The 21052-nt window shown below is 38.4% G+C and overlaps 1 protein-coding gene across 10 annotated transcripts in view; it reads left to right on the top strand.

Annotated features, from left to right (window-relative positions):
* Positions 1–21052, top strand: part of TSPAN9 (tetraspanin 9) — a 136255-nt gene that overhangs the window by 69978 nt on the left and 45225 nt on the right. For 8 of the 10 annotated variants that reach the window (XM_085517785.1, XM_015871566.2, XM_085517790.1 and 5 more), the window contains exon 2: positions 9078–9157. The exons of 1 other annotated variant lie outside the window; for it this stretch is intronic. In XM_085517785.1, coding sequence (XP_085373911.1) covers positions 9095–9157 — 63 coding nt within the window. In that variant the 5' untranslated portion in view covers positions 9078–9094. Of the gene's footprint in view, positions 1–6576; positions 9158–21052 lie in introns of those variants that run through there. One more of the 10 variants, XM_015871546.3, reaches the window with a different exon arrangement.

Genomic DNA, 21052 nt, shown 5'->3' with positions numbered 1-21052 from the left:
GACAGGAATCTCTTGGAAAGAGTCTAGCAGAGGACTACAAAGATGGTGAAGGGCCTGGAGCACCTCCTGTATGAAGAAAGGCTAAGTGAACTGGGTCTGTTCAGCGTTGAGAAAAGAAGACTGAGAGGGGACCTGATCCAGGTCTGTAAATATCTAAGTTGTTGTGGGCAGAGACCAGACTCTTCAGCAGTGTGTGGAGACAGGACAAGGGGAAATATTCAGAAACCAGAGCATAGGAAGTTCCGCACAAATGTGCACAAGAACTTCTTTACAGTGAGGGTGATGGAGCACTGGAACATGTTGCTCATAGAGGTAGTGGAGCCTCATTCTCTGGAGATATTCAAGACCCACCTGGTCACCTACCTGTGATTTGGCAGGGGGGTTGGACTCTATGATCTCTGGAGGTCCCTTCCAACCCCTACAATTCTGTGATTCTGTGATTGTGTGATTAACTTGTTCTGCTGAATGGAAGACTTGGAAGGCCTTTTTAATAATCACATTAGGTTTGAAACTGGGTTAGGCTTGAACATGGGGGAGACAAGGGAGAAAGTTTGTGTGCATACTGTCATTATCATCTTTAAAGTTAACTCTTTGAACTCCTAAAAGAAATGTTTGTAACTTAGCACCTTCTACTACTATCTAGTAGTATTATTTTGGAAGCCTTTTGTTTTGTTCATGTTGTTTAAAGACCCACGCTGATTCATACCAGTTACTATGCAGTTATGGCTGTGTATTTAATAGATTCCTCTGAGCAAATGTTCAGAGGGTGACTTGAAGCATCTGCTTGTAATGAATTAATGAAGTTCTACTTCAAAAGGGGAACAGATACTTCATAACATAAATATTGCATACTTGTTACTCTCTTAAGTAGATCAGAGCCGACTGAAGGATACACAGTTTTCCCCATTCAAAACACCCTTTTTTTTGGTCTTTCAGTTGCCACTAAAGAATTGCAGCCTTTTGCAAGGTTGTTAGTTGCTGTCTGCTGATCAAAGTTATTTTTGGTTATCTTTGAGACACTGATGGTATAAACAAGCTTTTCAAAACTGGAGGAAACATGAGCTTGGGTTTTAAGAAGACTCATGCTTGTATCCATTAATTACTCCTCATATTAGGCTCTGACTGCCTGTTATTGCAGCTAGTACACAGCCAGCACTCATGAAATGTAGATGAGTCCACCTTAGTACATAGAAGGTCGTAAGACAATGTAACGTACTTCCGAAAGAGTTTGTTGATGTCCCCTTCTTGGAAGGATTCGAGGCTAGGCTGAATGGGGCTTTGAGCATCCTGGTCTAGTGGGAGGTGTCCCTGCCTATATTAGGGGGATTGGAACTAGATGATTCAACCCAAATTGTGTGACTCATTCTGTAAAGGTATAGGTTATATTTAGTCATAATACTACCCTCCTGCCTTTAAAGTGGCTGGCTAATTAATATGCTTAAAAATTAAATTCTTACACTATAAACCGGATAATTGATCTTCAGCGTACTTGTGTCTTTGCAGACAGGATCATGTTAAATTGTATACTTTTTTTTTTTTTTTCCCACTTTCTCTTCCCCTCATACTCTTACAATGAGCTGATCACTACATTCACTAATAGCTGTACCGTTTCCTAAACCTGCTGCATTACAGCAAGAATTTTACCTTTGTTTCATTTTTACACCCTTTCTTGTATCTTACTCAGAGTGAATGAGAACCATTTAGCCTCCTTTCTTTGAGATGAATATTCTGGATAAATTATTTTTCTCTTCTGAGGATTGTTGTTGGCAAAGAAAAGAACACTAATTGCACAACTATTACATTATAGACAATAACACTGAATGTTACCATAAAGCATGCAAGGATCTTTATTGTAAAGTTAGATACAGGTGCTCAAATAGCATTACTTTTATGTGTCCAAAGGGCTTCAAGGCAGGAAACTGACTGTGGACTTTGTTCCAACTAGATTTTGCAGAAGCTTGTTGGAAGCCATTGAAGAGTCCAGCCCAAACTAGCAGGATGGAATACGGCTGTTACCCAATAGTTTGGTCATAACTTGAGAGCTGTTTTTAAAGGCACTTTGAGTACTGCAAATTATTACTAAAGAAAACATTTCTCATGATTTCAGGAGTGTTTCACTTGGATGACAAAAGAAGTGTGTGAGAGGAATTGTTAGGCATTATAGCTTATTACCACAGCTGATAGACCTCAGGGAGAGCAAGGATCAGGCAGAGGATTTAGCCATTGCAGAGGTTAGCTTCCACTGTTGTTAGAAGATATTTCTGCCCCAGGTCATGCTGAGGGCTCATCAGAAGACAGTTCTGTGTTCTGCCTTGAACTCAGCCTACTCTGCAGAAAACTTTTTGTTCTGAGGCTACTGACTCTGGGCCCTTAGCAGATAATTAATCTGGCATTGTGACTCCCATATGAAAGCTGTGGGCCTGTGCCTATTGGACCTAAGCACTGAACCTATGATCAGGTTTTGCTTGGAAGTGCTTTTGGTAAACAGTCTTTTGATGATTCGTGCATCTCTGATTGCTGTCCAGTCAGGCAGTCAGTTGAACACTTTCAGGTTAACATGAAGGCTGAGGCTGCTGATTACATAATAGGAAAGGGAGTCTACAATAATGGTGTAAATTTATTGACTGTTGTAGACATCTGGGGCTCTGCCAGCTCTAGTGCAGTGACTTTAAATGTCCATATTCATGAAATCACAACAGTTTATGCTCATAAATACTTAAGACAGGTTCTTCACTGAGAGGGTGGCTGGACACTGGAGCAGGCTCTTCGAAGCAGTGGTCATGGCCCTGAGCTGCTGGAATTCAAGAAATGTTTGGAGAACACTCTCAGAAATGTGGCTTGAATTTTGTGTAATCCTTTGTGGTGTCAGGAGTTGGACTCAGTGACCCTTATGGATCCCTTACAACTCAGCATATTCTATGATTCTATGAAATGCCAAAATACGGGCATTTTAGCAATGTAGAAATTAACTAAGTTATGAAGGGAATGTGCCTTAAAATGTTCTTTCATGGCATCAGTGTGCAGGTTTGAGAGATGTATATTGCATTTAAAAAGTGAATTATGTCATCCTCCTGTCTCTATTCAGATGAAGCATTTTGTGTGAAGGTTTTTCTGTTTTTGTTTTTGTTTTGTTTATTTTTGTTTTAAGGTTTAATAGCTACATTAATACATAGCAACCAGCTGTCAGTTAATTGGGAAGAGCAGACTGCTAGTGAAATACAGCCTCTTTAGAATAGAGATTAACCTTAAATCCAAGGGACTTCTACACACTGTAGAGAATTAGAAGAGTTCCTGTATTAATAATGTACTCCCAGAGTGACCAAGGGGAAAATGGAATGCCGTCTCTCACAACAGGCAAAAGACTTCTGCTGTTTGATAGGTCTTTTTATACTGTAATTGTGCAATTGCAAGCTGTTGCACTTAGGCTGGGGCAATCCCAGGTGTTTATACAGGTTGGGCGAAGAACCCTTTGAGAGCAGCTTCATGGAGAAGGGCTTGGGGGTCCTGGTGGACCAGAAGCTGGACATGAGCCGGCAGTATGTGCTTGCAACCTGGAAGGCCAACTATATCCTGGGCATTAAAAGAAGAGTGGACAGCAGGGAGGTAGGTGATTGTCCTCCTCTGCTCAGCTCTTGTTAGGCCCCATCTGGAGTACTGTGTCCAGACCTGGGGCCACCAGTACAAGAAAGACAGAGCTCTTAGAATGAATCCAGAGGAGGGCCATAAAGATGGCTGGAGGAGGGCTGGAGGACCTCTCCTGTGAAGAAAGGTTGAGGGAACTGGGCTTGTTTAGCTTGGAAAAGAGAAGGCTCCAGGGAGACCTCACTGTGGCCTTTCAGTACTTGCAGGGAGCATGTAAACAGGAGGGAGAACAGCTGTTTATGAGGATGGATAGTGAGATAGTGATAGGACAAGGGAGAATGGTTTTAGATTGAGACAGGGGAGGTTCAGGCAGATATGATGAGGAAGTTTTTCATTCACAAGGTGGTGACGCACTGGCACAGGTTGAAGCCCTGTCCCTGGATGCATTCAAGGCCAGGTTGAATGTAGCTCTGGGCAGCCTGGTCTAGTGGTTGGCAACCCTGCCCATGGCAGTGGGGTAAAAAGTAGATGATCATTATGATCCTTTTTAACCTAGGCCTTTCTATGATTCTATGATTCTGTGAATTGGGAGAGTGCAAAAGTCAAAACTGAGGAGTACTGAAGTCTTGTACTGTACTTCTGTAGATTGTAAATAAGAAGAATCTTCTCACATTTGCGGCTTTTATTCTTTTTTTTTTTCTTTTTTTTTCTTTTTTCTTTTTCTAAATTTCAGTCTTTTACAAGGGGAAAGGTTCTTTTTATTTTCATATACTGCTTAAATACATTTTTATCTATGTTTTGACTTTATAACTATGTGGTTGTAAATATGTGTGTAGAATTGTTCAGCTTTTGTTCGGGTTTGCATCATGATTCTAACAAACGGTACAAAAGCTAGTGAAGTGGGAAGAAAGAAGCAGAGGCATTCATGCACAGTCCAGCTGTGTGTAACTGGCACTGAAGTTCTGATGAGATAAAAATAAAAGTTTATTAAAAGTACCAATAAAAACTGAAATTGTCAGGATCTGGTATGTTGTTTCCAGGAGGGGACTAGGTAAATCAGTATTAATAGCAGAACTAGCATGTTGTTAGGGCATTATTATTAATAACCTTCCTTTTCATTGTGACATTCATTTGAATATCTGGTGTCTGAAAATGGTCTAATACCACTGCAACTTGGCTGAGCCCATAGATGGATGTCCCAGGCTTTTGTGTGTGGAACTAAGTTTATTTTTTTTTATGTGGAGACATCTTTCATCAACAAAATTCTGTTTTGGTAATTGGAAAGTAATGAAGTACATAGTGAGCTTTTGAATGTTTTTCATGCCGTAATTACTCAACAGAGGTAAGAACCGCAGCAAAATAAAATGTTTTCTTTTTGGAGCTGAGGTCCTACTTTCAGGTGGGACAGCTATAATGTTGAATGTCCTCACAGCATCACCTGCCAGTGAAGTGTCAAACAGAGACAGTTAAGTGTAATTGCTGATGAAAATATAGCTGGAGGATCGGAATACTGCTTTCTTCTTTGCTTGTTTTTTTCACCAAGTAAGCAGTTCTGTGTGATATATTAACTGAGCTACTAAAAACTTAGTGTTTACAGCTGGAGGAGGTAGCAACTTATCTGTAAAGCTACAGTGACAGAAGGTTACTGAAGCTTGTAAGGTCTCCTTGGTTGTAACAACATAACCACAAGAGAGAGTCATATGTTTATTTTATGCACAGCAGAAGGGGAGGCTAATCTTGTTCATTTTGCCCTAGTGCTAGTTAGTCAGACTTTAATTTTGAAATTGGATATTGTGGCTACACTTATTTCTTTGATTGTTCTATTTTATAAACTGTGGTGCTGGCCAGTCATGGACAGCTCTTAGTGATAGGTGCTCTATAAGTAGTGGTCAAAGAAGCAATCCCCCTCACCTAAAAGTCTTAGATGAGGAATAGAATAACCCCTCCACAATTCAAGTAGAAACAGTTAGAGACCTGCTGCTGCACCTGAACTGTCAGAAATCCATGGGGCTTGATGGGATCCTTCAAGGGTTCTCAGGGAGCTGGCGGAAGTAATTGCCAGTCTGCTTTCCACTGTATGTCAGCATTCCTGGCCAACCAGAGAGATCCCAGAGGATTAGAGGCTTGCCAGCATGACTACCCTCTACAAGAAGGGTAGTAAGGACGATCTGGGGAACTGCAGGCCCATCAGCCTTACCTTGGTGCCAGGAAGGGTTATGGAGCAGATCATCATAAGTGAGATTATATGGTATGTGCAAGACAACTGGGGAATCAGGCCCAGCCAGCATGGGTTCACAAAAGGCAGGTCCAGCTTGATCAACGTGATCTCCTTTTACAGTCAAGCAACTGGTGGATGAGGGAAAGTCTGTTGACATAGTCTGTGAGGAGCAGCTGATTGAACTGGGATTGTTCAGTCTGGAGAGCATGATGCTCAGTAGAGACCTAATTGCTCTCTTACAACTACCTGAAAGAAGGCTGTGGTGAGGTGGGTGTTGACTTCTTCTCCAGCATAATTAACATACTGGGAAGAATGGCTTCACGTTGCATCAGATGAGATTCAGTTTCTACGTTAAGAAAAACTTCTTCTCCAGAAGAGTGGTTAGGTGTAGAAGTGTGCTTCCTAGGAGGTGGCGGAGGTGTTAAGAAAAGTCAGGATATTGGTCATGGTTTAGTGGGAAATACTGGTGAGAGTTGGACTTGACTGACTTTTTCAGCATTGGTGATTCTATGATTTTGTGGAAAATATCAAGATGGTCTGCTAATAAAAATAGGAAAAAGCTTGGGGGAGCATTGCATTGCTTTTTTTTTTAACCAGCAATATTAAATGTTTCCACCATTTACAGACTCTGGATTTATTGAGATTTTTTGTATATTATAAAATACACAAAAATATCCTTTTTTAAAAAGGTGCATATAATTTGTTATTGTAATGTAACTGTTAGTAACTGAGACGTATTTATAATGCAATATTTTCCACAAATACACAGCTTTTTTTTTTTTTCCCTGAGTATCTAACTCCTTGCTTTTTAGTTTATCATTGTAAATATTCTTGAAAACTAAAGAGTAAACAGAAAAAAAAAAAATGTTAGACTACAGACTACTTGTACAGTCTCATTATTTTTTACTGAGAGCTTATTTTGATAAATTCTGAAAGTAACTAGCTTCAGCGTAGGATTGAAATGGCAGAACTTCTCAGTCAGTGGATTTTCAAGTAAATTTTTAAGGAGAAGAGTGTTTTCATTCTTCTAAAACAAAACTTAGGCATTTGCTTTGTGCTTTGAATGCTACTTGGCCTGCTTGTTCCAGTGTCTCAGGAAGATTCCAGGTCACAGCATGCCAAATTTCCATGTCTTTGGATTTTTTTCTCCTTGTGTTACATGCAGAAACTTTTCTGCTGCAGTGTTTCACTTTCTTTATCACATAGTTGCAATTATGATGGAGAAACCTGATGCAGGTAATTCTGAAATGACTTAAAAAACAGTGAATAAGCGTGCTTAATGAAGGTTTGGGTCTGCTTGCTAGAATGTTATTCAAACAAGGGGATAAGAATTGTGCATTCACAGATACTAAGTATTTTATGGCATGAAGCATTTAATGTTTATTTTCATAGGAAAATAAGGATATTTTCACAGGAAAAGCCTGTCAATAACAGTACATAACTGCTTTAAGAAGATGATTCCAATGTTGGAATGTAAAAATAACAGAATTTTAAGGAGCTGTTGGGCATAGATATCTAAGAGTAAAGAAATTTCACAGGATTAGTTCTGATTTTGCGTATTTTTTTATATTTTTTTTTCATTTTCTGGTAGTTGTATATCTTTTGTAGCGGCCTCATATTATCCTTTCTTTGAAAAAAGAAAATAAGAATTTACAGTTTAAATGTTTTCTCAGTTTGCAACATCCTTGTGGTATGTTTACAGTCTTGACAAAATGACAAATTTGAAAGCACCAATTGTGATCAGAATTATTGCCCTTTTCCCTGTGCCACTTGAGCATAGTCTCCAACACACATGCACACTTCTGCCTTCTCATTTTAGAGTCCTGCCAGGCATGTTGTGTTACTATCTCGAAAATAAATGTGACATTTGGGTCACTGTTTCTAGTTCATAATCTACTTACAGCATAGGATGATACATTAGCATACACAAGAATAATCTCTGATTTACTAGTTAAGAAGACTGTAAATAGAAGGAGGTTAATTATTTCAGAAATGATGGTGTCGCTGTGTGCATGTACAAGTGAGATATGTATCTATTCAGTGTATGCTGGCTGCTAGTCTGTTCCAGTACCTTGTTACATGATGTTTAAGCCCAAAGAAAATTCTGTTTGTGCAGTCACTGTTCAATTTGTGTACAACGAAAGGCTAGTTTTTGGCTCTCTAATGTATACTTGAACATACATAAACTGATTGCATTGGAACAGTACTATTACCTCACAGTTCTAGCTCATAAATAGCTAAACAGTACTTGACATTTAAAGAGATTTTCTGTTGTGCACTTGTATAGTCAAGTGTAACTCTAATCCTATTAAAGATACTGTGTCACGGAGGCGTGCCCTGTGGGAGAAGGCTTCTTCTAACTGGTCAGATGGAAAGCAGAGGGGAGGAGCAAGAAAGAGGGTGGATTTATTATTTGCTATTAGATCAGGGATTTCTGTGGGAAATGCCCAGTTGCGGATGATTTCTCATCAGCAGCGAAACACAGAGTGCACTCTGATAGCTGATTATTGAATGAAATACTGTAAATGGGTGGGAAAAAAAAGACAGCACGTGAATCAGACAGACTCAGAAAGGGAAGGTTAGAGCAAGGAAAGTGGTCAGGCTGCAGGGAGTTCTCCCAGGTGTACTGCGGAAGCTTTTTGGAAATGGACGCAAGAACCATCTGCTGCCTATAGATTAGAAGGCTGTAAAATAAGGGCAGAGAGAACAAGCCTGTGGCTCTTGAATAAAAATTGAAGTTCTGCGTAACTGATTCATCAAGATAAATCATGAGTCTCTGCACGCATAGGATATTAATGAATAAATCCATGCTACAAATAGAGTACAGCCTGCATTGCTATAAAAAATAGATAAATAGCAACAATGCAGTGAATAAATTCTGCACTAATGATCTGATTTATGTATGAAGAAAAAGAGAAGCAAAATACAGACAGCCTGTATTGCACTGCATTTAATACTGAGAGATGCTGTACATTGAATCTGACAACTATGGAAAGAGAAATCATGGAGAAGTCAAGCAGCGAGGATTCTTCAATTCACCGGAGTCCATCTTTGGATAGCAAAGACTCAGATTCTGCTAAACCTTCTACCTCAGGAAGGCAATTCAGCCGAGGTTTTACTGCCGGAGCTTTCTATGGCACAGCTGGATCACACACACAGAACCACACTGGCATCAAAACCGGATCTGGGACTGGCATAAAAAGTGACAAATACAGTGCACCCAAAGGCAGCAAATATGTGGTCTTTTACCTGGATCTATCCTTTGTTTTCCTTTTAGAATTTAAGAAGTGCAACATGACAAGAGGCTGCCTGTGTTGTTTGAAATATACGATGTTCCTTTTCAATTTGATATTTTGGGTGAGTACTGCATTTTCAGTTGCCTTCATTTGTTAGTGTTGTCTGTACTGCTGCATTACATATATAGTGCATCTTTGAAGCACTACAGCAAGTTCTTCCCCTCCCCCCAGCTGTCTCCTCCTCCCTTCTCACCCTGTCTCTCATACTTGCATGGAGTATATTCAGTATTAAACCTGTGCCTAATGAGAAAATGTACATTTTTAGGGTCATTATTATCATCTGGTTGCTGTATTTCAACTAATAATTCGTGAAACTCAATATTCTAACATGTTTTGAACTGGATTATTTAAGAAATAGCAAAACTGTTTTTCGGGAAGAGAAGAATTACTGTATGGTTAAAAACCTGTGATAACAGGTTTCGTAACTTGTTAAGCTGTAGTTAAATATAATTTTGAAGTACATTCTCACTGTTGGCATAAATCTCATTTGTTGTAAACTTCACTGACAAGCTGCTTTTTTGTTTGAAGGAAGTTCTTTTCCATTTCTCTAGTTAGAAACAATGAATTGCCTATTTTCTAACCTCTTACAGTATCAGCTTAAATGTGAAATAACTGGAATGATGAAGTAGTTTGGGTTCAGTTTCAGCTACAGTTGTCCACACTGATATGTGAAATTGGAGGTTCGCATTTACTTCTGAAGGATCAAAATTTATTTCCCTCCGTGAGCCAAGAGGCAAGAGGAGTTGCAACTCCTCAACAAACAAAAGTATAAAGACTACTTTGAACAAAATAACGCGAGGTGCAAGGAGGGGAGATGTTCAAATCAATTAGCAGCTAGGCATCCTTGATTGAACAGTACTGCTGAGGAACATAAAGTCTAATACTTGATATGTGTGAGTACTGCTGAAAATAAGAGCTTGCTCCATTTAAAAGCAAAGGTCACTGTTTTCCCAATATTACAATACTTGAATGTATGAACCATGTCATTAATGTTTGTGGTCCAGAAATATACTGTATATCTCATAAATAACCAAAGACATCTTTTCTAGGTTTATTTTAAAAAGAAGGGCCGTTAACAGTACAATTCAGGTGGTCTAGAGTCAGTGTTCTAGAGTTGTAATCTTACTAGCAGCTTCACTGTTCATCTTGACACACTGAAATAACTTCTAGGAGCAAGCATTAATGGGAGATTTGGTATAGCACTGAACCACTCTAGCAACAGTGATCTTTTAACAGTAATAGACTAAAATGTTTCAACCACTGAAATAGTGTGAATCTTACTTAAATAGAACTAGATAGAAAGGAGTGAGAAACATGTCATTGCAGTTCATGTTTTTTGTTATTTTTTAATCTTTTGTATACAAACACTACCAGGAAGTTACCTTAATTGTTCCCAGAATTAATCACTTTTATTCAACCTTGAAGTTGCATTACTTTGACACCTTGGAAGATTTTTTTTTCATATGATGCTTGTCACTATTATTTTTGGAATGGCTCTTCTGATATAATTGTGTTCTCTGTAATCAATCATCAGTTATCTCTTTACCTTCACTTACTAAAATACATGTGTTTCCTTAGTAGGCTTATATTACTTCTTTTTCTGTTATTAAGCATTGTCTCATCTGATGCTCCAAAAATGTTTTTTTGTATGAGCTATGCTACACAGAATAAATACAGTACTACAGAATCACAATTATAGAAAAATGCTAAGGTGCAAGATGTCAAGTACTTTTTGATGTTACAACAGAAATTTGATCAACCAGCCTGGTTTACGTTGTTCACCTTAACTGTATTAAATTCCCCCTTTCTTCTCTTTACCTGACTTGAATTCAGTTTTGCCAGCCAAACTTGACATCTTGTGCATCATTCAAGAGGACTGAAATCTTGCTAGATTCTTATTTTTCATAATCAGACTACATTATTATCCTGTGTCTTAAGCCATTCAAGTAAATAGGCCATCTCATTTTAATCACAGAAACGTGAACTAGAATGAAGCGTGCTATAGGCAAGTGTACTTTAGTTTGCCACCTCTGGCCTTGCACCTGGAACCTTTGATTGTACATTATTGCTGACAGGCTTTGGGTGTTTGACTAAGTGTGCGTGTTTCTTGCTTACTCTGAAATTTTCAGTGTCTCACTCCTGCCTTGAACTCTCCTGTTAGCCCAGCTCTGGGCTTTCTAGGCAGCTCTGCCACTGCCTCCTACTTCTACTCCATACTGAAGCACTCCCTGCTATTTCAGTCTTAACTTTCCTCTCAACCCTTTTTCCTCATTCCCAGATTTGCCTGGTCTCATTAGTCCTGACTTTCAGCATACTGATCTGTTAAGTACAGAACATTTCCCAGCATCGCTGACAGAGCTGTGTCAGGATAGGATAAGGCAATTGTGCATTTAGAAAGCAAGTAGGCAGTTGTAGTGGAGGGAAGAGGCACAAAGAGAAAGGGGGATGATCAGTTACTGAATGACTTAGTCTTACACACATCTCTACATATTTTCAGTGGAACTGAAGGATGACTCAGGATTTGGCTGTCAAATGGGCTCATTTTTGAGAATTGGATGAAGTGTTCAGAGAAAGGGAATTAATAGAAAAAGTTAGTAAAGAACTCCAGAGAAAATGAAATAGTTCCTGGTTATAATGATGAGTGAGTTTTTGATATGAAGTAGACAGAATATTTTCTAAAGCAACTCTTACAAGATACTGCAGTAGTTTCTTGAAATACTTCTTAATTCTTATTCTTTTGTGAGTTGAGATTCTAGTGTTGGTTTCATGGGGAAATTTTGGAGGAAGACATTCTGCTTTCTTGTATATAGGTCACTCAAAGTAGTGCCTCCTACTTCCATGGAAACCACAGCAGATAAAAGTAGCACAATAGCGCTATTGGACAGAACAAATTCTCAGCTACAAAATGCTGTTTTTTAACATAGTCACTGCCATTAGCTGTGTATTTTTGCCAGCCATGGACAACATCCTGAGTGCCTTACTTTTAAAAATCTGCACCAGCATACGTGACCCACTGTCACTGTTTCACAGTTGCTATGATGGTGGTGTTGCTGACACTGTCCATGTTCAGTCAACATGAACAGGTGGAACTCAGAAAAGAATGAAACAAATCTGGACTGTACCACTGGGTGTGGTAGGACAGTTTGGTGAAGACTAGCAGTATGCTCCAGCTTACTGTGGGGCCTGGTGTTATTGTGTTACAAGAGAAAGGTTATCTTCTTCCCTGGCTGGGAACTCTGAGCCTTTAGCTTAGTCAGCACTGTGATGTAGCGTTCAGAGTTGATGATTTGTATGGGTTCCAGGAAATCCAGAAGGCTCACCTGTTTCTTGTTGTAAGAGATGGTTCGCATCATTTTACCCACTGAGAGGCTGCATCTTGAAATTTTTCTTCAATGGGGAATTCCCATGTGGCCACATCAAGGACTTTTTCTCATATTGGTGACACCATGTCTCAGCACTGATAATGATGAGGCAATCATCATTATCAATTCAGGAAACTGTCACCTTCAGCTTCATATTGGTTCAATAGATCCTGACAAACTTGCATATAGTGTTCCTGTGAGCATTCGTGGGATCCACATGGCACAAACTTTAAAATGTTCCAATGTTGCAACCATTGTTTTCAATGCGTTGGAGCTGATATTGAGCTCCATACATAGTTCCCTGATTGTAATGTACAGATTGTCATGGATGAGCTCATTGAGATGATCTTCATTTTGTAGTGTGACAGCTGTGCATGGTCATTTGGAATGTTCCTTGCCTTTCACATTGCTGTCACCACTGCTATAATGCACCACCTGCCGCCTCACTGTGCTAGCATCCGCTGTCTGATCTTCATAGACATCCAATGCATGATGAATGTTAGTGGGTAACATTATTTCTACACAGAAGAATTCAGTTCCACTCCTTTGCTTCTCATGCACTTCGATGTCAGATGCCATTTTGTCAGACTGCCACTCTCCTACAGTCTGTCACATGGCAACAGTGAATTATGGCAGGAAGGTTCAGTCTCTACTGCCACACTACCATCATCTGCCTCTGATGTCACAGGCCAACATAATAAAATAGGAGGCTTTACTTTCAGAGCAGTCTTAGTATATAACACACACATATATGCATGTATATGTACACACACCATATACACATGCATACATATATATGTGTGTACATGTTTTATTCAGACTTATCTGTATTGACATGTATATGCATGGAGGTGATGAAGAAATGCATTGCTTAGTTGATTGTCCTTGTCTCCATGTAACAAGCATATTGTTGCTGAAATAACTATGATAAAGAGTCAGTGTATTGTTTCTGTCCAGCAGGACATAAGTTTTGTTGAATTAGATTCATGACAAAAAATACATTTTTTGAAAGCCAAAATCAGATGTATGAGCTAATGTGGAAGGACTGCACGTGATTTCCACACATAAATTTGATCTAAGTGTGCCTGAGCAGTAAGTTGAAACAAAAGGTGTTTTTCCACCATGGTATTAAAAGCTTCAGGTATTTCCCTGTGGTCCTCTAAGCAGTTGTTCGTGGCCATCTGGCATTGCTTTCTTTCAGAGATTAGGGAAGTCTGAGCTGAGGGTTAAGGAAGCTTATAGTATTTAAATATGTGGCTGGGATGATGATTTATGCTGAATTTATCTTAAGTGTCGAATGTATTTTGTAAAGGAATGGGACAAGTGCAAATGTTAGTTGACTTAGTTTGCCTTCTGAATGTTTATGGGCAAGTATATAGAGACTGAGGAGCTTCCTGTGTAGCTCTGCAGAAGAAATCCAGTGTTGATGTTTGCCTTTACAGATTGTGACTTAGCTGTCAAGAAAGGCATTCACTAAATTAAAAAAATTAGGTTATATGCATTTATAGGATAGGTTTCACTTTTCACTTTTTTTTTTTTTTTTTTTTTTTTTTTTTTTTTTTTTTTTTAATCAGAGGAAAGGATTACAGGAACTGTTTTCACAGACTTAATCAGAAAATCATGTTCTGTATAAAATGGAAATTTTATAAACAAAAATTTTGAAAAGAAATTTCATTCGTAACACAAGAATTTGAAAATGAGAATTAAAAAGTAAAATTTGAACTGACAATAAATTATTAAATCTTCAGTGGAGAACCTTGCAAGAAAACAGTCTTCAGAAGTTTTACTTTGTTCTATTAATTAAGGTTAATGAATGCATATACAGTGAGGCATTTATAATACATTTAATGTTTCTTTAATTTTTATATAAAATACATCTTATTGGGGGAACTATACATCTGTCAAGATGATTATAATCTCTGATCTTCTGTATTTCAGAGAGCTGGAAAACTAAGTATAGTCAGAAAGATCCTTAATGTGTCTTATTGGATGTTTATATTTAAACTATTTCAAAAATGTCTCATAGGAGCAGTACTAGTTTATTATTAATAGTATAATTATGAGGAAAAGTTCACATCTAAGTTAAATGGAGTTAAATTTCCAAATTCAAATATTTTATACTCAGCTTTGAGGTAAATTTATAGCAGATTGTTAAGATTTTCTTTTTGCTGACATGTAAAGAGCAGACAAAGGTGCGCTGTAGAGTTAGCTGACCTTGAAGTATTAGCAAAATTTCAAGTACAGCAAATTTTCCATCAATTCTGTGTTATAGATAAAAACTATTGCTCCTGATGAGATTTTTCTGCATTAATTAATTGTCTAATTTATTCTTACAGCAGGAGTGATTCATATTGTCTCTTATAGATGAAAAAAAATGTGCGATAATCATTGAACATAAAAGACAGTGTTACGGCAACCATGCAAGTCACATTTTATTAAGTCTCAGATCAAACTATAAGAAAGGGAGCATGTCCATATCTGTTTGAGATAGTATATATGAAGTCAGACATAATGGTACTGTAGACTAGGCAGAGATTTCAGAATGGTTTATTTATGGTAATCCATACTTAAATATTTTTTACCCTTAACTGGAATGTATGAAATAGCACACCAAAGCTTTAATGCTTATTTGAGCCTGTTGGTCAAACAGTTAAATCTTGTGAGCAGGCTTTGTACCCTCTGCATAACTGAAAGTTAATCTCTGAGGCTTAAGAGGGACAGATGGTTTGTCCCTGAAATGAGAAAAATTGCGAATTACTGACATCTTAGAACAGGAAGCATGTTCAAATTATCTCTTTTATTCTATTGCTCCTGGCTGTATTATCTGATAACCTCCATTTATTGACATAGGAAATAATGACAAGGAGAGATAGGCAAAGAATGACCCTGAGATGCTTATCCCTTGCCATAGCAGAGATATCTATTTCTGTCATATTTTGACTGTGATGTCATAAGACAACAGCAGAATAACAATTGTAGTATGATCCCATGAAAGTAAGAGAACTGAAAATAAATAATAATTTAAAAAGTTACTCAGAGCAATACAATGAAATCTGGAAAAGAAGTCATCCTAATTTTCTAGAGGCTGTTTTCAGTCACATTAGCAGAAGAACTCAGTTTATAATATGTTTGAGAAGCTGTGAAAAGATTCCATATTTAGTTTCAGTTTCCCCTCCAAGGGGTATACAACTCTTTAGGTTTCCTATGCAAATATACACATCAGTGTTGGAATACAGATAGCAAAAAAATATTTTGCATGTCAGTGATTTGTCTAGAAGGAGAAGGAAAAGTAAAATGTAGTTCAAACAGCATCATTTCCTAGTGAATATGCTGTGAATAAACTCCATTAAACGTAAATACTGTTATAGTATAACAGTTAAATGTTATTTGAAGCCTGAGGCTAGGTTTATTTTAAAATAGTGAAGCTTACTTCACAGCCGATCTAGACATTTTTATCCATGTGTCACAGGCCCCGTAACTGTTTTTAGATTTTTTTGTTTGTTTGTTTTTACATTTACATTGTGGAATCACTTAGATTATGGAATAGATTATGGAAGTCTAGGTTGGTAGGGATCCCTCTGGATCATCTGGTCCAGCCTTTTGCTGAGTGGAAGGCCATATTACCCATGGCCTGATCAGCCTGAGCCTTAAGTATTTAAAGGAAGAGATACTCCATCATTTCTTTTGGTAATCTCTTCCAGTAGTTCTCAGTTCATTCCGTTTGTTTTCATTTTTTCTCTATGTACACAAAAAATCAGTGCAGCAGCTTTTGCACATTGCTAATCTTGATGGTGTTCTGTCAAATGATCTCCAAGTTTTGAATATATTTCTTGAACTGGGAGTACCAAACCTGGACATAGTGTGATTTAACAAGTGCTGAGTGCAGCAAAATAGTTGTATACATTGAGTACATTTAAACCAAATGCTTCTTTCAGCACTTTTGGTAACCTGTCCTGCAGCTGTGTCAGTGTGAGCTGTTCAGCTTGAAGGTACAGTCAGCATAAGCTAACAAAAAAAAAATTGCTCTTATCAGTCCTGCATTCAAGCTGCAGTAAAGTATGATTGTGTTCTCTTGTACACTATACTGTCTTATACATTGTTCTACATGCTACACTGCTTCACAGTATTTTTCTGAGCTGTTTAGTTTTTTTGTTTGTTTGTTTGTTTTATTTTGTTTTGTTTTGGCTTCTGGGAGAAGCAGTGTTTCTGCAGCTTGACAGGCATTATGTGCCCATTCCCAGCTTATTCCAAATGATTTGTCCTTCTTGAAGCCCCCCCTTTTTTTTTGTTTACGTTTATATCAATTCCATAGTTGTTGTCTATCTCAGTGTCTGTGTCTTGGGAAACTCTCAGCAGAGCAAGAGAACCTATAGCAGGAGTGTAGGGTAGAAGAGCCAAAACAAGAGAAAGGAGAAAAAAATTCTGTTTGGATCTGAATGGTTTCTGTTTGCCTATTAATCAACAACGCTGAAAACCCCAGTTAGATCCTGATTGTAGATCTCTGAAGAGTTTTTAAACAAGCTTTCAAAGGGAAGTACATGGAATTATATTAATAAAAGGAGCAAAACAACACTATTTCAGTCCCATCTGGTCTCCTACTTGTAAGAATACATAAATGAGACCATTTCTGTACTTTAAAGTTGTGCTATATACACCATAAAAAAATACGAAAGATATGAGATTAAAAGCTTACTCCGTTTCTTCCCCTCTACTCTTTTCCTTCTTCCTTTTGTCAGAATGAATTTCATATGATTCTGTTGCTGCTCCAGATCTACCTTTATTTTGCCCATGTCTTGTCCACTCACAGCCTTACTGATTCTAATGTCACACCTGCCCTGCAGGTTCAAAATCTGAGTAACTGTTGGGGAAGCAAAGGTCCTAATCAGGCTATGATCAAGTTTCTGAGGAATAGCTTGTGATTACTTACTTGCTTTCATTCTCGGAGAAAGCTAAGAGGTTTCATTTTCACTTGTGTGGCATTGTCATTTTAAATCAGTGCTATGCTGGCATGCACAGTTTGACTGACACGACTTCAGATTTTTGAGTGAGTAGCAGGTAGGTTTTTTTCTTAGATGTTGAAAGAACCTCTGTGCCTTGTAAAGAGCCTTGTTTCTGGTTTCAGCTTACTGCTAAACTGCTTCTAGAACCCATAATAATAGCACCACTTTAATAATGACTTCCAGCATACTTTCTTGCTTAATTGCGGCTTTGGGGAGAGGAAGGCTTATTCCTTCATTGTTGCTGCCCTGTAGTGTCTCCCAACTCTGTTCTTTTGCAATTGCCATCAGAATTGACATTCATTTCAGTGGTGACTCTTTTTGCTGCATTATGTGTAGAGGTTTTTGGTGGTCACTGATGAAATGTATTTTCTAGCTTGCTGCTTTAAGGTTATCTGTGTTATATATGGTAATGTGGGCAGGTCTAGCAATGGAAACTTTCAGACCCAAGAGTATGAAAAGGAAAAACAGCCTTGCTGAATTAGGTCCGCTTAGTATTATACAGACTTATGAAAAACCTTGGGAGATCAGAGCTTGCCACAGACACATGACAGTATCATTCCTATTCTGGACAGACCCTGAGTTATTTTTTGTTTGAAAGATTAAATAGTATTTGTGGTGCTTGTTTTGGTCATTAACTATTAACTGGTCATTAACTAGAGGTTGAAAAGTTGCTGAGAAATATCCCAGCATTTTTCTTTGATGAGATTCTGAATGAAGAAAGGTGCTCCTAGCAGTTGAGAGTTTAATTTGAAATGGGTGAGGCAGAAACATCAAATAATTCTCCATATATTTTACAGGTGGTGAGCTGGAATATAACGTAAGAAAGGGATTTATGAAACTGCTCCAGAGTTATGAATAAAGATCTCAACTGACCCTTAATTCCCTTAGGACCTCTAGATGATTGAAGATTGTCTTCCTATTAGAGATTTTTTGATTCAGTAACTCTACAGACATAATTCTCTCTGACAGGTTTGTTACATTAGTAAAGGTTAGTAGACCCCAGTAAGTCCCTCACTGTATTAGTCACTACAAAGAAATACAAAGGAGCCCTTGCCCCATTAAGATTCATAGTTAAGAAATTTGAGTGTAATAACTGACACCCAGTTAAAAATTGCAAATTAAGGGGAAGTAGCAAGTTCACTGGTGTGTGTTAGGTTTTCTGTACTCACTCCAAATCTTGGCTGGTGACAGTGAAGCTACTTGCAAGCAGCTGGTCTCCATTTTTACAAAAACTTTTAAAAGAGGACTAGATCTGTCTTTTCAACTTTAAATGTTGATTTGATCCTAGAATTGATCCCATGTAGTTAGGCACGCAAAGATGGATGCAAACGGTATTTGGGAGATAAAGATGTCAATGAATGCTTAGAAAACATGCTTGAAAACATATGTGTTTCAAGCCTGGCAAAGAAGTTTTTATATCTGAAGCAGTGAGATTGTACATTTGGTAAGGAACTGTTGCAGGTGAGTGCATGGAAAGATGGGAGAAGCCTTTTACAAGAAAATGTCACTTCATGACTTGATCTTCAGTGGCATTGCTTCTTCCAGAACCAGTTCCTTATTTAAAAAAATGTAAACAGCATCCTATTGTAAATAGCATCCTATAACCACTATCATAGTGGTAGAAGTAACTCTGTTGCTTTTATGTTGAGAGTTGTGTAATTTCCCTGTGTTAACATAACAACTACTTCTAAACTGAGATTTAGTATCTAATTGGGAAATTAAGTCATTCATTCAAAATTCAGCCATTACCTGGTTAAAATGCATCACCAGCGACTTCTTAGTCTGGTATTTAAATGGTAGTCATAAGAAACGCTTTTTTGGAGATGATGAGTCTTGACTCTTGCAACTCTGGGGTCAGTCAAGGCTACTACAATCTTTCTGTGTCACTCTCTTATAGGTCTGTTAATACATTTCTAGACTTTCAGAAATCAGAAAGCAATTCTATGTATTCTTCCTGCAAAGAAGTGGTTTTGCTGAGCAGATGCATCTGCCTCAGCCCCTGATGGTCAGAGCATCTCTGCAACTTTTCAGTTCCTGTGGAGTCCAGGAAGATCCTAAGTGGCACTGGGATTTCCTTCAGCAGTGTGTCTAAGGGGCAAGGAGACTGTTGACACCTCTCATACAGATAAGGCAATAATCTTTCAGAATCAGCACTAGGAAGCTGATTTTCCCTCTCTATTACCCTCTCATGAGACGCCACCTGCACTACAGTGTTCAGTTCTGAGACCCCTAGCATAACTTGGACCTGTTAGAATGGGTTCAGAAAGGGCTGGAGCACTTCTCCTATGCAGATAGGCTAAGGGAATGGGAGTTGTTCAGCCATTTTTTCTGCATAGTGGAATTCAATACAGAATTCTTTTGCTTCATACTTACTTCCATGTTAGATGCCATTTTGTCAGACTGCCCCTCTGCTGCCATCTCTCACATGGCAACAAAGTTTAATGGAATATTGGTATGAAAGTTCAACCTCTACTGCCAGACCATCAGCATCCGCCTTTGGTGTTATGGGCCAGCAGAACAAGAGGCATTACTTTTAGAGCAGTCCTTGCAAAATATACAATAACATTCACATATAAGTAAGAAAACACATTAATTTTAAACATTTTCCTTAACATAAAAAAAAAAAAAAAAGAGAGAGAGGAGGACAAAACCTTAAAACTAGTGGGATATGTGACCTTGTTTTCATGAAACCCTCACACCAATCTTGTTTGATGGTAGTGGTTGCAGTTCTTAGTGAGGCTTCATAGTATTCATCATTGATGGAATTTTACTCTTCCTATACTTAGTCCTTTACAATAATTTTCAAAATGTGCATACTGCCAAAACATGATTACACGAATATGGTGTGACTGTGAAGCAAATTAGACTTTTCTCTGCCATGATGGGGAATATGAAAGTCCAGTAAAGAGACATGATCAGATTTTTTAGTTGAATATCTGATTGCAGCTCTGTATATTCCATTTGAAAATTTGTGGGTCATGTATTTATATCAACTGAAAATGGTCTTGCAAATGTAAATTGATTATTTTTTTTTTTCAGTCTTGAAACCCCAAGATGTGGGGTGCAGTCAACATCCTTGGAGGATGGAATACCATCCAGAGAGACCTAGACTGGCTCAGGCAGTGGGCCTAGGAAAACATCACAAGGCTCAACAAATCCAAGTGCAAGATCTTGCACCTGGGTCAAGGCAACCCTTTCTACCAGTACAAGCTGTGGATGAAAGGTTTGAGCACAGTCCTTCTAAAAAGGGCTTGAGGGGTGCTGGTGGGTAGCAAGGTGGACATGAGCCAGGAGTATGCCCTCACAGCTTAGTCTGCCAACTGTATCCTGGGCTGCATCAAAAACAGTATGGCTGGCAAGTCAAAGGAGATGATCCTGCTCTTCTACTCTGCCCTGGTGAAGCTTCACCTGGAGTACTGTTGTCAAGAGGTTGAGTCCTCTGTACAAGAGAGCTGTGGACCTCCTGCAGCGCACCCTGAAGAGGGCCACAAAAGTGATCCCAGGGATGTAACTTTTTTCCCTGCAAAAACAGGCAGGGACTGGCCAACCTGGCAAAAAGAAAGCTGAAAGCGGCCTTCCAGTATGTAAAGCGGG

This window comes from Coturnix japonica, chromosome 1 (assembly GCF_054131305.1).
Source record: "Coturnix japonica strain WE chromosome 1, WE-NBRP24, whole genome shotgun sequence".
Classification (NCBI taxonomy): domain Eukaryota; kingdom Metazoa; phylum Chordata; class Aves; order Galliformes; family Phasianidae; genus Coturnix; species Coturnix japonica.
The sequence above is the reverse complement of the archived record's forward strand: the minus strand, read 5'-3'. Positions and strand labels throughout refer to the sequence as shown.